This window comes from Podarcis liolepis (genome assembly GCF_965112155.1).
Source record: "Podarcis liolepis genome assembly, chromosome: 3".
Lineage (NCBI taxonomy): Eukaryota > Metazoa > Chordata > Lepidosauria > Squamata > Lacertidae > Podarcis > Podarcis liolepis.
In genome coordinates, this window is record NC_139557.1 from 106,371,941 (window position 1) to 106,386,405 (window position 14,465).

A 14,465-nucleotide genomic window follows, 5' to 3' on the forward strand; every position below is an offset into this window, starting at 1 on the left:
CACGAAGAGTCGGACACGACTAAACAACAACAAAGGACCCAGTCAAAGGCGACTATGGGGTTGCGGTGCTCATCTCTGACTAAACCGCTTCTGGCGTGACATATATAGGGTCCGTGCTGTTACTTTTTACTTAATGACATTCTATGCTGCCCATCAACTTAAGTGTTCTAAACGGTTTGCGAACTTACTAAAAACAACAACCCAAACTTACTGAGATGGTTAGGATATACGCAGCTACTTGCTGTTTTTTACTCTCTCCCGTCCCAAAACCTGCAGCTGTTGCTTAAGAGGCTTAAGAGCTTTGGCTTTCAGCTGTAGATGGGAGGACTGAGGTGGAGAGGGGCTTGCCTATTGCTACATAGTGAGTTCGTATTTTGTCAGCATGCGTAATCGCCAACATTCCACTGGCTGTTGCAGCTACCTACTTGCTCCATACATTATTGTTGCAAGCATCCAGGCAGAGGGCAGGGCCTTCTCGGTAGTGGCGCCTGCTCTGTGGAATGTCCTCCCATCAGATGTCAAGGAAATAAACAGCTATCTGACTTTTAGAAGACATCTGAAGGCAACCCTGTATTGGGTGTGGTATAAATATTACAATTATTATTATTTAAAAATTAGGTAATTTATTTTTGAAAACAGATTTATAGCACCTTTAAAATACAAACAGGAAGAGGGTTTTTGTGATTGTTGTTACAATCCACAATTGCTGCATAAATCCTCATAAAAATGCTAGACACGCTTTGGCTGTTCTGTAAACACACACAGAGCATTTAATTGTATTCATATGTCTGTTAAGTAACAGTTCCAAGAATGTTGAGAAGAACCAACCCCTATCCCATGCCTCCCTTGCATGCACCTTCCTCCTTGCACCTGCCAGGATTCAGAACTGGAGCCCTGCTTGCTAAAGATGGTGTGATGTCTGTCTGTGCCATTCATCCTGTGACAGCTGTTGTTTCACATAGGCAGGGTACCACTGTGACATGATGTTGCAGATGCTGAGCAATGACGATGCACTTGTGATCCTGCACCTAATGACTTCTTATGCAATTAATTAATATTTTGCTACTTTGGAAGGGCTGAAAACCCAGAACCTCACTCCCTACTACAGAGAAAGGAGTGGAGAACCTCAGGCTCAGGGGGCTGAATATGGTTGCCCAACTCTCAGGTCCCCCCAGGCCACACCCCTCACTGCCCCTGATTTTACCTGGCTGGAAAATGCCCTTAAAATGGATAAATACCTCTTTGCTTGTCTGGCTGGAAAGCAGCGAGTGACTGGCTGCAACCACCTTGACCACACATAAACTGTTATGCGGCGCCTGGAAGGAACATGGCCATCGGGCTGAAAAACACCGTCCACTTCTTAAGTGAAGCCATGCCCCTCCAGATGTTATTAGACTCCAACTCCCATCAGCCCCAGGTCCCACAGCCAATGGTCGGGAATGATGGGAGTTATAGCCCAACCACATCTGGAGGGGGACACAGGTTTCTGACCCCCTGCTTTAGGCATTCTCTCATATAGATGACAACAAGCTGTATATTTGAGGACAATGCAAGCAAGACTATATGTACAATTATGAACAAAGAAATATCACACGGCAATATTCAAGAGAGAAACATTCTTCTCAGGGCATCACATACTGCGCTTACAACACAAGAATATTGAAAGGGTGTCAAGCCTTGTTATTCGTGTACTGCTACAGCCTGGGTGCCTGGCTTAGTTGTTGTCCGAGTAGTGTTCAACACCAAAGAACCCGAATCGAAGGTCACAGCAGAGGCAGATGAAAGGAAGCCAAAAGCCTGTTTTTCAGCCTGTATTCAAACCAGGCTAGTCTCTCCCTCTTTTGTTCAAGTGAATGCTTCCATCTTCAGGACACATACTCTGCTTCCATATGGAGTTCCTTCTTTTCAGCCAGATATGTGGAAGTTGCCATTCCCCCTAGTCCATTGCTCTGTGCTTTTCATAGCAACAATTTCTGTGACAGAAGCAGTTCTGACTCTGTGTGGATGAACTGCAGAAAAGTTGGAAGCCTTCAGGTGCAACGGGATATCTTCCCTGAAAGGAGAGGGAAGATTACAGCAGGTGGGGAGCTGAACTTTACTATCACCATCACCACCACCACCATCATCATCTTAACACCACACCCTTCCTTCAAAGAGTTCAGTGATGTTTCTGCTGCCACCGTTCTACCCATGGCTGAGCTATGGTTTGGCTTAGCATTACATCCAAATCTATGCTTGTGTTTCCCCCAGACAAACCATGAGCAGTAAACCAAGAACAAACACTGGTTTGTCTGAAGTGAGGCAAACCATGAGCCTGGCTTTGGATGTGATGCTAAACCGAGGACTTCCGGGTTGGCGCGATCTGGGAATGGCGGATTCCCTCCGAGCTCCGGAGGGAATCGGCTCAGCGGTGGATGGGTCTTTGCCGTGCCGGCGACACGGGGACCCTTAAAAACCGCAGGCGCGGAAGCCTGCGGACTGAAGACTCGGCGGGTGCCTTAAGCGCCCCCCCTGATTCGCAATGAGCCTTTTTAAAGGCTACGGAGGGGATACGGGGGACGGCGCGGCACTGAGAGTCGATCGCTACCGCCGCTGAGCGAAGCCGCGAGCCATAACTGGAGAGCGCTGACTTCCTTCCTTGAAATTTGGACTGGAAAAAGAACCCGTGAGTAATTTGGAACTGAACTTTAAAAAATCTTCTACTTTCTGAATTCGAGACGACCGGGGGGGTGTGCCAAAAGGAAGTCCCCACCCCCCCCCTTGCAGACGATTCAGAGCAAGGACATAAGAGCTAAGCTGGAGCGCCTACCCTGTAAAGGGTGAGTTCTAAAAAGACAGTAACTTCCAAGATTTGGAAAGGCAAATTTGAGCAGGAGAGTGGAGTGTTGGAAGAGTCTTTGTTTTGTGGTAAACAACCCTCCCTCCCGGGCCCGGGAGCGATCTGCTTTGGAGCCTGTATAGAGGAGCAGAATTTGACAGCTGTCAAAGCTGTCAAATGGACTGTTAATAGTGAAAAAATTGCTATTTAAGACCTCTCCGGATTAAAAGGAGTTACAATTGAACTAATTGGGAAACAAAGAAACAATAACAGGACAGAGGATTGTTGGAGAAAAGATCACTTAGTAACCAGATTCCCTCTAGGGGGAATTCTGTGGAATTACAATGGCTGTGGGTGGAAAGATACTGAGCGAAATCGAAAGGATGTTCTCACTGGTGGGAGCCTTACAGGAGCAGACTACAGCTATGAGTAAACAATTGATGACCTTGGATTTGGAAACAAGTAGTTCTGCTGAATGTAATGAGGACCTGAGTGAGAAAGAACCCACAGCTGAATCCGAAATAATAAACAAAGAAGAGGAGAAGACAAAACACGAAAGAGAACAAGTTATGTGGGAAAATACTAACCAGAAGCCGACATCAAGAGAATACAAGCAAGGAGACTATTGGATTAAATTCAGTTTAAGCCTACGAAAGATACAGAAGACGAAAGTGGAGGCCCTGGGAGGTTATGGAATTCAGGAATTTGAAATAAAGAAGTACAATTGGGGCCTCCACATAGACTTTGACTTTGACTATCACCAAGACTTAGGCCTTGTGGAAATTCCTCAGCAGATGCTTTTAAATATGGGAAGAGACTATGGACTGATTGGATTGATTGCTAAGGGAATCTTTCGAGACTTGATGCCAGACAAAAAGGACTACCAACAAAACTGGCGGAGAGGGACTGAAAGAGATTTGAGAGCCTCTGATGTGTGGAACCCAGGCTAAAAACTGTTACTTTGGACATGTCTTGGGAAAGGACGCAAAACGGGGATGGGAGGGAGGGAAGTATAAATCTAAACAACACTCAAGACCAGGGGGATTAGTAATAAGAAAACTATTCAAGGAAAAATGAGAAATCGAGGGAAGAGAATTGGGGTCCAACTTAGGGAAAATTTTATCTTTGTTTTTATAAAAGGACTAATATTGAGATGGAAGAAATGCCAACTTGCTGACATAAACCTGGGAATAGGGATGCAAGGGAGGGGGTGGGGGGAAGTCAAGGACCAGGGTTAGAAAATAAGATTTTCGGGAACTATTCATGTCTGGTGTTTTTTTTTTTTATGTTTGTTTTGGTGTTATGTGTTTTGTTTTTGTCTATATAAATTGTGAAAACCCAATAAAAATATTTAAAAAAAAAAAAATGGATGTGATGCTAAACCAAACCATGGCATAGCTCTGGGTAGCATGGCAGCAGCAGAATGAGAGAGGTACACTGCTATCACAATCTGTGATCCAGGAAACTGCACATTTGCTTGCTCGTTCTAGGCCATGGTTTGGCTTAGCTTTATATCTGAACTAGGTCTATGTGTTGGATGTTGTGGCCAGTATTACCTCTTGTAAACAATGCAGCAGGTCATCAACACGTCAAACAGGAGCAACTTGAACAGCAAAATTCTGATGGCCAGAAGAAGTAAGATCTGTGAGCGGCTATGCAGATCTTCAATGAACAATGACTCTTCTTGGGCTGCCACCACAAAAAGAAGAAAGAATAAGGCAGAGTAATATCCACAGAATAACTATATCCCCAGCCACTTATGTGCTCCCCCCAATACTTTGGATACAGGCCTATGTTACCAATGTTATCTCTTAATTGCTGTCAAGCCCAGTGGATGATCAAACTATCAGGAGACACAGCAGTAATCTGATTGATAAGGTAGTTCCAGACAATTTAGAGTTTACACTTTTCATTATCAACTCTTAACAAGAGGATAGCAGATTTTGTAATTCTAATTCTCTTTTTCTTCCTACTTCTACAAGCACTGAGAAGGTGACCAGCCCTTATATTAGCTCTGTCTTTGGTTTTGTTGTTCATCTTTGGGCGCAAGGCCCTGCCAAGTCTTTTATCCTCAATTTCTCATTCAGTTAGCAAAAACTGATTTGTAGGCGCACTTGCTTCCCAGGAACATCATGTCCACAGAGTGGAAGGTGGCAGGATCCCCATGGATATGCTTTATTGGGAGCTGGCTTCAGGCACCAGGCCTGTTGGCGGAGCAGCTCTGCACTACAAAGAAGTGATTTGAAAGCTGGCAACACCAACCCCACCATGTGAGACTCCCTTGCAGACAACTGCAGTACCTGGAGACACACAGGTTGTGCATCCATAGCAGTGACCATAGAAGAAATGACCACTGGGAAGAGTGCAAAGAGAACAACTGGATCTGCATCTGCACAACTGAATGCCTTTATCTGCCCCAGCTGCAACAAAACATGTCTTTTCTCTACAGCCACAGCAGGCACTGTAACCTTCCAACAGGCGCACTCTTCCATTGTCCCCCGAAACAGATGGATGCCAACCAATGCTTGGGTATGTGTGTGTGTGGAGGGCATGGGCAACACTGTGCCAAAGACCCCCTGACCTCTGGCACTGACCCTGTAGGTGTGGATAGAATTGCAGCTGTGGCCTTCCTCTCTAATCTGCTTCATTCACAATAGTTCAAATTGTGTTCTATAAGGATATATGAATCTGGAATTTAGTTGTTCGTCATGGCACAAGGGTCCAAACACTAGCCTTGTATACTTACAACAGCTTTGTCTGAATTCCTGCCCCCAAAACACCAGGTTCAGAACTGAGCTCTTAGTATAACTGAGATTGGAAGGAGAATGCATTCTTGTTCTTACCTTCTTGCTTTTCACTCAGGCAGAGATCTCCCATATTTTCTTCTGTAAGACAAAATTATGACTTAGAGAAGGCATTGCAAGGGAAAGATTGGTACCATGCCTGCCTTGGTTGTGTTATATAAGTTTCCAGGTTATTAATTTACTGATTTGAAGCGCCTGGAATTTGTGCATAAATGTCCCTATTGATCGATTGATTGTATTAGGACACATCAGTTAGAAGGAGAGAGTTCATTGGCAAAAAGGCAGGATTTAAGTGTAACAGGATTACAGTAACTTAGATAAATGAGGTTGCGTTCCAATGCATGCTTACCTGGGAGTAAGTCTCATTGAACTCAATGGGACTTCTAATTAGACATGCATAGGGTTGCACTGTTAATTTATGAGGTCCTAAAAGTACATCTACTGTCCATACTCCCATCCCCCCATTCATGAATACCTGAGAGTTGAAGGGAGGTGGTGCTCCATGTCTTTGAAGTTTCGTTTGGCGCGACGTAGCAAGCGACTGTACTCCACGATCCAAATTCTTTGGTGCTGATGGAGAGTTGAGAGATGCTGCTGAAAGTTCCATCATCTTCCCTAGATATCCCATAGGTGAAAGACTCCAGCATGCTCCCATTTCCGTTGGAAAACCGAACAGCCCCCAATGCTTCCTCAGAGAGATCGTTCACCAGACAAATTACCAGGGTCTTCCTTTCGCCGTTTACTATCACATGGAGCGGCGGTGCCAGTGTTGCGTTTAAGCTCCAAGATAAGCGACCTGCTGAGAGTTTATTATAAACGTGCATGAGCAAAACTACTTGATCGGAGAGCTATTGGTTTTTATGTACACAAATTATGCAGATAATTTTTGGGGGGGTTCTTTCTTGGTGGAGCCTCGCTTGGTTTTTACTTCATTTGAGCTGTCTTTCATAAAAACAGGGATTCTTCCCATCCCACGGTTTCTGTCCAATTCAATGAATGATCAAGGGGTCAGAGCAACTCCCATAGGCAGAAAGGGTCGTCCCGGCAGGTGAACTTGTGGCAATGATTCCCTTGCACCCCACTCTGCAAAACTCTTGCTGCTTACTTGCCAAGGCCCAAAGGTTGTATAAGACACTTCTGAAAAATTTCCAAGCAAACAGCTCTGCCAGGCAGCTCTGCCTCTGGTTTGCATGTTCGGTTTTATAACATTTTATAACATTTGCATGTTTGGTTTTATAACATTCCCTCCTGCTGGGACAGACTCTGCTTCCTGCCCACCCCTACCCCCATGTCTGGTTTTGCAGGCTAAAGGGTGCAAAATTAAGGTACTACACATTCTATTGTAATGATTAGCAAGGTGGTGCAGCAATAAAACTGCTACTGCATTTGCAAAGCTATGCAGGGTCCAGTATGGTTTCAAATTGGATGGGGGATGGTGTGCATTGCAAGGAGTTAGACCCTTGGGATCACTTCCAATTCTGCAGTCCTATAATTAATTTTGAGTGCACAATTTTGGTCAAATATAATTTGTTTTGTTTGTGTTTGGACTCTAAACTTTAGTGCAGACTTTAGGCCCCTGTGGGACAATTTTAAAATTCCAGATCCCAAGTTCTTTTATTTCATTGTTTTTTTAAAAACACTTGTATAACATCAGGCAGATGGACTCCCCCTGCCTTCTGAATGATACTTAGAATCATAGAGTTGGAAGAGACCACAAGGGCCATCGAGTCCAACCCCCTGCCAAGCAGGAAACACCATCAGAGCACTCCTGACATATGGTTGTCAAGCCTCTGCTTAAAGACCTCCAAAGTAGGAGACTCCACCACACTCCTTGGCAGCAAATTCCACTGTCGAACAGCTCTTACTGTCAGGAAGTTCTTCCTAATGTTTAGGTGGAATCTTCTTTCTTGTAGTTTGGATCCATTGCTCCGTGTACGCTTCTCTGGAGCAGCAGAAAACAGCCTTTCTCCCTCCCTACTTGTCACACTGACCCCCAACAAACAAGCAAATAAGCTATGGTGTTTTACTCACAGGTCAGAAGTTGGAGTGCTGTGCTGGTCAGGAGGTGCTGGAACGTAAGGTGGAGAGCTGGAGACATCTTGTGAGAATGAGCAGCTACACAAACAGAGAGTGCGCTAGACTAGCAGGCAATGTGCTCAACCCATCTCTCTTCCTCTCTGACCTCAGTACTCCTTTCCCGCAGCTAACGGTTGCACAGCTGCTCCCTAGTAAACAGCAGAGGTGTTTTGGTGTGTTTTTTAAAGCACACCTTTTGATTATTTTAGCTGTGTAACTGGCTTATGTGAGTACCACCAGAACTTGACATAACAATTGCAGCGTCCTGTGGTACTCCAAAAGCTTGCAGTTTATTTGAGAGACATACCTCCTGCTAGAGAAAGCACTGAATAGAGGAGCAGGTCCAGAACGCACCCGAAAATCTCAGAGCCAAGGAAGGCACAAAATGGGAAGTCTCTAACCAGGGTTTCTCAGATTTTATTTTTTTTAAGTGTTAATGGGGTATGGGACAGAGTTTGGATCAAGGCTGAGGGATGGTTTCAAATATATTTTACACCTGTCGTTTTCCTGGTTAAATCATCCTACTATTTGCCTCGCAGATGATGCATGTATCATATTGGTATCCCATAGAACAATCCATGATTATGTGAAATAGGGAGAAATTGAAAAAATAATTATGCAATAAGAGAAACTTGTACAGAGTAGTCCAGGTTACATGAGTCATGCAAGCTGCAGAATTCAGCCTTTTCGTGCTGCAGGATTTTAGTATTTTTAGTATGCAGTACAGCCGAATCCTAATTATGTCTTTGCAGAAGTAGCCCCATTGCATGCAATAGGACTGTGCGGTGCAGTGGTTGGAGTATCATGCTGGGTTCAAATCCCCACTGGGCCTTGAAGCTCCCTGGGTGACCTTGGGCGAGACACTGTCTATCTCTGCCTAACCTATCACACGGGGTTGTTGTGGAGATTAAATGAGGCAGGAGAGAACCATGTATGCCACTTTCAGCTCCTTGGAGAAAAAGGTGGGGGTATAAATGCAATAAATGAAATGAAATAATGAAGGTCCCCAGACCAGACTTTCTGGAGAGACTTTTCGGGGAGGAGCTGTACACAGTGAGTAGCTCCAGGGACCAGAGGATGCAAAATTTATCAGTGTGAGCTGCTTTCCTTCCACAAGAAGAACTTCCTGACAGTAAGAGCTGTTCGACAGTGGAATTTGCTGCCAAGGAGTGTGGTGGAGTCTCCTCCTTTGGAGCTCTTTAAGCAGAGGCTTGACAACCATATGTCAGGAGTGCTCTGATGGTGTTTCCTGCTTGGCAGGGGGTTGGACTCGATGGCCCTTGTGGTCTCTTCCAACTCTATGATTCTATGATTCTACCACCCCCCATTTGGGTCAACCCATTGGGTCATAGTACCCAGTGCTATCAGACCCTCCAAGTGTCGCTATTTTCAGGGACAGCCCCAGATTTACAGAAGCTGCTCCGGTTTCTGATTTTATACTGAAATGTTATAGGGGTCAGCAAACTTTCTCAGCAGGGGCCGGTCTACTGTCCCTCAGACCTAGTGCAGGGCCAACTATATTTTTTTTGGGGGGGGTGAATTCCTATGCCCCACAACCCAGAGATGCATTTTAAATAAAAGCACATATTCTACTTATGTAAAAATACGCTGATTCTCGGACCCTCCGTGGGTCGGATTTAGAAGGCGATTGGGCCAGATCCGGCCTCCGGGCCTTAGTTTGTCTACCCATGCATTAGGACATTCATAGCAGAAATGTGGGAGGGTATGGGGAGGGTAGGTGATCCCAGAGCCAAGGAGATAAGTGACTGTACAACCTTTAGAAGACATCTGAAGGCAGCTCTCTATAGGGAAGGGTTTTTTAAAATGTTTAATGGGTGGGGTATAAAGAATAAAACCAGTATGATGATGGACTAGGACATCCCTATTTTCATCAGGAGGGACGCGGGTGGCGCTGTGGTTTAAACCACAGAGCCTAGGGCTTGCTGATCAGAAGGTCGGCTGTTCGAATCCCTGCGACGGGGTGAGCTCCCGCTGCTCGGCCCCAGCTCCTGCCAACCTAGCAGTTCGAAAGCACGTCAAAGTGCAAGTAGATAAATAGGTACCGCTCTGGCGGGAAAGTAAACGCCGTTTCCGTATGCTGGTCTGGTTCGCCAGAAGCGGCTTAGTCATTGTGGCCACATGACCCAGAAACTGTACGCCGGCTCCCTCGGCCAATAAAGCGAGATGAGCGCCGCAACCCCAGAGTCGTCCGCGACTGGACCTAATGGTCAGGGGTCCCTTTACCTTTTTATTTTCATCAGAGAAATGTTGGAAGGTATGGGGTTATGCGTACCCCAAGTAGACCCACTGAAATCAGCAGCCAGGTCTAAGTTGGACACATTGATTTCAATGGGTCTACTCTACACATGAAAAAAACAACCCTTTTTTACTTGTTTGTTTGTTTATACAGTCTGCAGGTGCTGCATATGCAGATTCAACCCCTTCCCCGATTGAAAAGCTGGGCTGGCTGACTTAAATTTCGCTTGTGCGGGATTCATGGACTGTTAACTGGACTGTAACTGGTGGGGGTAAATTAGTGAGTTGGGCGCAGCAGCCCTGTTTTCCTCCTAGGCCTCCTCCCCCGGCGACAGATCGCTCTTGGTACGGCCCGGCCTCCCCCTCGCTGCCCTGGTGGTGCTTTCCATGACGTCCGCTCGGAGTGGCTGCGGAGATTCGGCTTGCAAGGGGTAAGGGCGAGGGGGGCTCTTGTGGGGGCTCCGCTTCTCGGCAACCCTTGGCGATGGGGCGGGGGAGGCAGCGGGCCTGTGTAAGGGGCTGGCACGTGGGCGCTCCCTCCCTGCAGAGTAGGCCGGTTGGGACCGGTGGGGCGCTTACCTCCGTGTAAACGGGGAGAGAGGGTCGGGGCTGAGCCCTGTATCGGCTCTGGGGGTTAACCCACCCACCCAAAAAAGAGAGGCTGTAGTTTGTCAAGCCACAGGGAGCTGATGGGAGCTGAGCTGCTCTTTCTAAATAAAGAGATTTAGCAGGAATCGTGAAAGGGTTCATTTCCTCACCCAAATTTCACTACAATATATCGCTGTGTAATTTATTAAATTTGTATCCCGCCCTCCACCCGAAGATCACGGGGCATTGCCCACAACATAAAAGCACAATGCGCGTTTAGTTTATTCCCCCCAGATCCTCATGCCCAACACTTTGATACCCGAGGTTTGAAGTACGTGTAACTACTCCCACTTGCCCACGCGCGTCCTTTCCTGCCCTTGTTCGGTCTCCGATGGTAAGCCCCCTTCCAGGTTTTCTGCAGCTGAGGGCAACAGAGAGGTTGAAAAGCCCTTTTTGGCTTGTGGTATGATGAAATTGCATGAAAAAGGGGAATGCCACCCACACGGGGGGCTGTGGCTGGAGACCGCTTGGAGGGTACAGGAACCCAGGTGCCTGTTCCTGGCAAAAACATAGAAAGAGCAATTAAAAACCAATTAAGCATAAATAGAATTAAAACTCTGTGTGTGTGTGTGTGCATTAATAAAATAAAATAATATAATTAATGTAATATAATCAGCACAGCACAGCACCAGTACTTTAATTAAAAGCAGTCACTTCCACCTGGAAGGACAAGAAGGAAGGAGCCAGTCTAGCTTCTCTAGAGAGGGATTTCCAAAGACTTGGAGCAGCTACCAAGAAGGCCCTTATTTATTTAAATAAGCAGATAAGAATTTCCTTATTTATTTATTAAAAAATATATAAATAAAATATTCCACACTTTTAACATCTATGTATGCACCTCAGGCAGCTAACGAAGTGGTAGCAAGCAAACAAAAATGATGTTAATATTTTAAAATAAAGATTATGAATTGAGACAAGGTCCAGACATTGTGGACCACAGCTACTCACAGGGAAGCCTAATTTAGTCGCTTATAAGAATTGGAAAGGAACCTTACCTGGAGCTTGAGTTGCCCTCTCTTTAATTTGAAAAATGTCTCTTTTCAGGGGTGCTTCCTTTTCTCTGATACCAAAGTGAACATTGAACATTAGACAGCTGGTTCTTGCAGCTGGACATCAGGTATCCACCCACCAAACCATGGAATCCACAGCAGCAGGGACAGCAAGCTCACTTCCCAGTACTGTGGAGGATAGGAAGGAAGAACTTCAAGAGCGCCCAGCTGACCAGCCTCAGAGTCCAGATACTTCTGTGTCTTTCTCTGAGATCTTCCGCCTGGTCCAGGCTGGGCAAGACATTCCTGGGCTGCAGAAGCTAAATATCACCCCAACAAATGGGAGTCCTACACCATCTCAAATGGCCCGAAGACCCAAACCTTGGGAGAACAACCCATTGTGACTAGAAAGACCTCTTGTCTTACTTCCACACCAGAAAGAAGCAATACTTACCAAGTCTGATGGATTTGCGAACTTAAAAGGGCTGTGTGTGTACACCTTTTTGGGGTTTTAAACCCTGCTGGTTTGCATGGTCATAGATCTTGAGGGCAAGAGGCTATTGCATTGAATTAGTTCTGCAACTTATAATTAAATGTGTCCTTTACCAAAGTGTGCTTTGAAGGCTGCCAGTCCTTTATTTAAAATCACAATAATGTGAAAGAACTAAAAAAAAATGCTTCTGCACGCAAGCAATCCAAAGATTGCACCCGGAAATGTGGAATTCTGCAGTTTGCATAATTATGAAAACTAAGTAAATTTGTATATTATCTTATTTTGTATAATGCATTGTCCTTTTGCTAGTCTGGGAAGAGGCAGGGACACTGAAATACCCATCCTGCCTTTCTGACTTTGAAGCTTCACTAATCACCCATGCGTTTTCAAGAATACAATTGCAGTTGTGCAGTTCATATTATTTTAAATGAAAGCAATTTCCCTGTAGCCAGAAAAAGGAGAATCCAATTAATGATACCTACTTGGGGTCTCACTTGTTGGCACGCGCTATATAGCAAGGGCCTGTTTTTAGAGAGGTCAGAAGCAGCTTAAACCCCAAATGGAAAGGGAGTGCAGAAAGATAAGAGCCCCTCAACTTTCTGCTCAAGGCAATCGCTGGCTGACATCTCTAAGCCACAAAGCTGGCCTCCAGCTGGTAGTGAGCTGAGCAAAGGATGCACCTGAGTAACGGATGCGCTGCAGTTTAACCAAGAGCACAAAAGGCAATTCATGGAAGTGCACCTGCGGCTGAGGCTGCGTTAGGAAATAGCTACTTGTAAAATTCCCACCATTAGGATGGGTGCAAAGAGGCAGCGGTTTTGGGGTGTATATGAGACTCGGGCGTGGGCATGCAAGCAGAGCTGTGCATCTCTTTTGCAGGATCCTTGCCAGTATGGCTCCAGCCACCCAGTGTCATGGTTGGAGAGCAAATTTTGTCCTCGCTCTTAATAATAATATAATAATTTATTATTTATACCCCGCCCATCTGGCTGAGTTTCCGCAGTGACTCTGGGCAGCTCCCAATCAAGTATTAAAAACAATACAGCATTAAATATTAAAAACTTCTCTGAACAGGGCTGCCTTCAGATGTCTTAAAAATAGGATAGCTACTTATTTCATTCACGTCTGAAGGGTGTTCCACAGGGTGGGCGAGAAGGCCCTCTGCCTGGTTCCCTGTAACTTTGCTTCTCGCAGTGAGGGAACTGCCAGAAGGCCCTCGGCGCTGGATCTCAGTGTCCGGGCTGAACGATGGGGGTGGAGACGCTCCTTCAGGTATACTGGGCCGAGGCCGTTTAGGGCTTTAAAGGTCAACACCAACACTTTGAATCGTGCTCGGAAACGTACTGGGAGCCAAGTACGTTGTAAAAAAACACTGTTTCCCCAAGTGTGGGACTTGTCTTGTCTTTATGGGAAAAGTAACTCCGTGTGGGAGGAAGGCATGCACTTGGGACACCACTGTGATATTTAGCTGAGATCCCTGCATTGCAGGAGGTTGGACTGAATGACTTTCGGGGTACCTTAAAATCCTATCATTGTATTCCATCAATCTGTGTGCCCTTTTAACACCATTGTCTCCAAGGGGTTTGCAGTAGAGTTTAAAAGTTACAATAAAATCAGTTAAAACTAATAAGAAAATAAACCATAAAACTTAAAATGCTTGCTGCAATGAAAAAGGTCTTCACCGGACGCTGGAAATTCAATACAGCAGAATATCACCTGAAAGAGAGTTCCAGAGGATTGGGCTCACAATGCTGAACGTACAGCAGCTAGTGGATTTGAGCAATGAGGGACAACTAACAGTGAGTCTGCTGAAGACCTCGGTGATAGAGGTTGTGCCAAGATTCCTGTCTCTTCCTAGCTGCAAAGCACCATCCTGAGTTGTTTGTCTTGGCCATAATTGTGAAAGAATGCTGGGAAACATTTTTTTTATAAAGGGCAGTTGAAACAACAAAGTTGTTCTTGCTGATCCATTCCTTAAGAGAAAGCTTGAAAGATGTACACGTATCAACATATTGAAGACATTAATGGCTGCATAGCTGGGTGTTCCTACTGATGGAATATTAGCAATTTAGAAGAAGGAAGCATGTATCTAGGGACAATATGCAAAGGTTCAGGAACAGGAAGGAAAGAAAAAAACCCAGTGTGAGTGAGTCTTGATTGTGCTTATCCAGTCTACAAGACTGAAGCAACAACTCCCCACCCTGGTTTCCTATTAGGAAGAGAGCTGCATCCATTTCAGTATTTTACCAGGCAGAGATGCAGGTGGCACTGTGGGTTAAACCAAAGAGCCTAGGGCTTGCCGATCAGAAGGTCAGCGGTTTGAATCCCCGCAACAGGGTGAGCTCCCGTTGCTCTGTCCCTGCTCCTGCCAACCTAGCAGT

The 14,465-nt window shown here is 45.6% G+C and overlaps 1 protein-coding gene and 1 long non-coding RNA gene across 3 annotated transcripts; one reads left to right on the plus strand and one right to left on the minus strand.

The window, feature by feature from the left end:
* Positions 1 to 1,601: 1,601 nt before the first annotated feature.
* On the minus strand, positions 1,602 to 7,785 carry PTCRA (pre T cell antigen receptor alpha). 2 transcript variants are annotated; one of them, XM_083494846.1, is made up of 5 exons: positions 7,654 to 7,785; positions 6,098 to 6,421; positions 5,662 to 5,703; positions 4,375 to 4,507; positions 1,602 to 2,053 (listed from the first exon to the last, which is right to left on the minus strand). In XM_083494846.1, the coding sequence occupies exons 1-5, from the start codon at positions 7,718 to 7,720 to the stop codon at positions 1,906 to 1,908; spliced, it is 714 nt and encodes a 237-aa protein (XP_083350972.1). In that variant the 5' UTR covers positions 7,721 to 7,785; the 3' UTR covers positions 1,602 to 1,905. The 2 variants fall into 2 exon arrangements, with proteins under 2 accessions (XP_083350972.1, XP_083350973.1); XM_083494847.1 differs by having other exon boundaries at positions 6,098 to 6,418; positions 7,654 to 7,747.
* LOC310702885 lies at positions 7,656 to 12,201 on the plus strand. Its single transcript, XR_014523747.1, has 3 exons — positions 7,656 to 7,752; positions 10,270 to 10,385; positions 11,647 to 12,201. It is a non-coding gene; the product is annotated as an uncharacterized lncRNA (long non-coding RNA).
* The last annotated feature ends 2,264 nt before the right edge of the window (positions 12,202 to 14,465 follow it).

Excerpts from the sequence above, each read along its gene's own strand:
- PTCRA (XM_083494846.1), bottom strand. The coding sequence starts at position 7,720 with ATGTCTCCAGCTCTCCACCTTACGTTCCAGCACCTCCTGACCAGCACA. Across the intron at positions 4,508-5,661 it reads CCTGAGTGAAAAGCAAGAAG|CCCAAGAAGAGTCATTGTTC; the intron begins GTAAGAACAAGA and ends TTGTGGTGGCAG. Across the intron at positions 2,054-4,374 it reads TGCTGCATTGTTTACAAGAG|GGAAGATATCCCGTTGCACC; the intron begins GTAATACTGGCC and ends CTCTCCTTTCAG.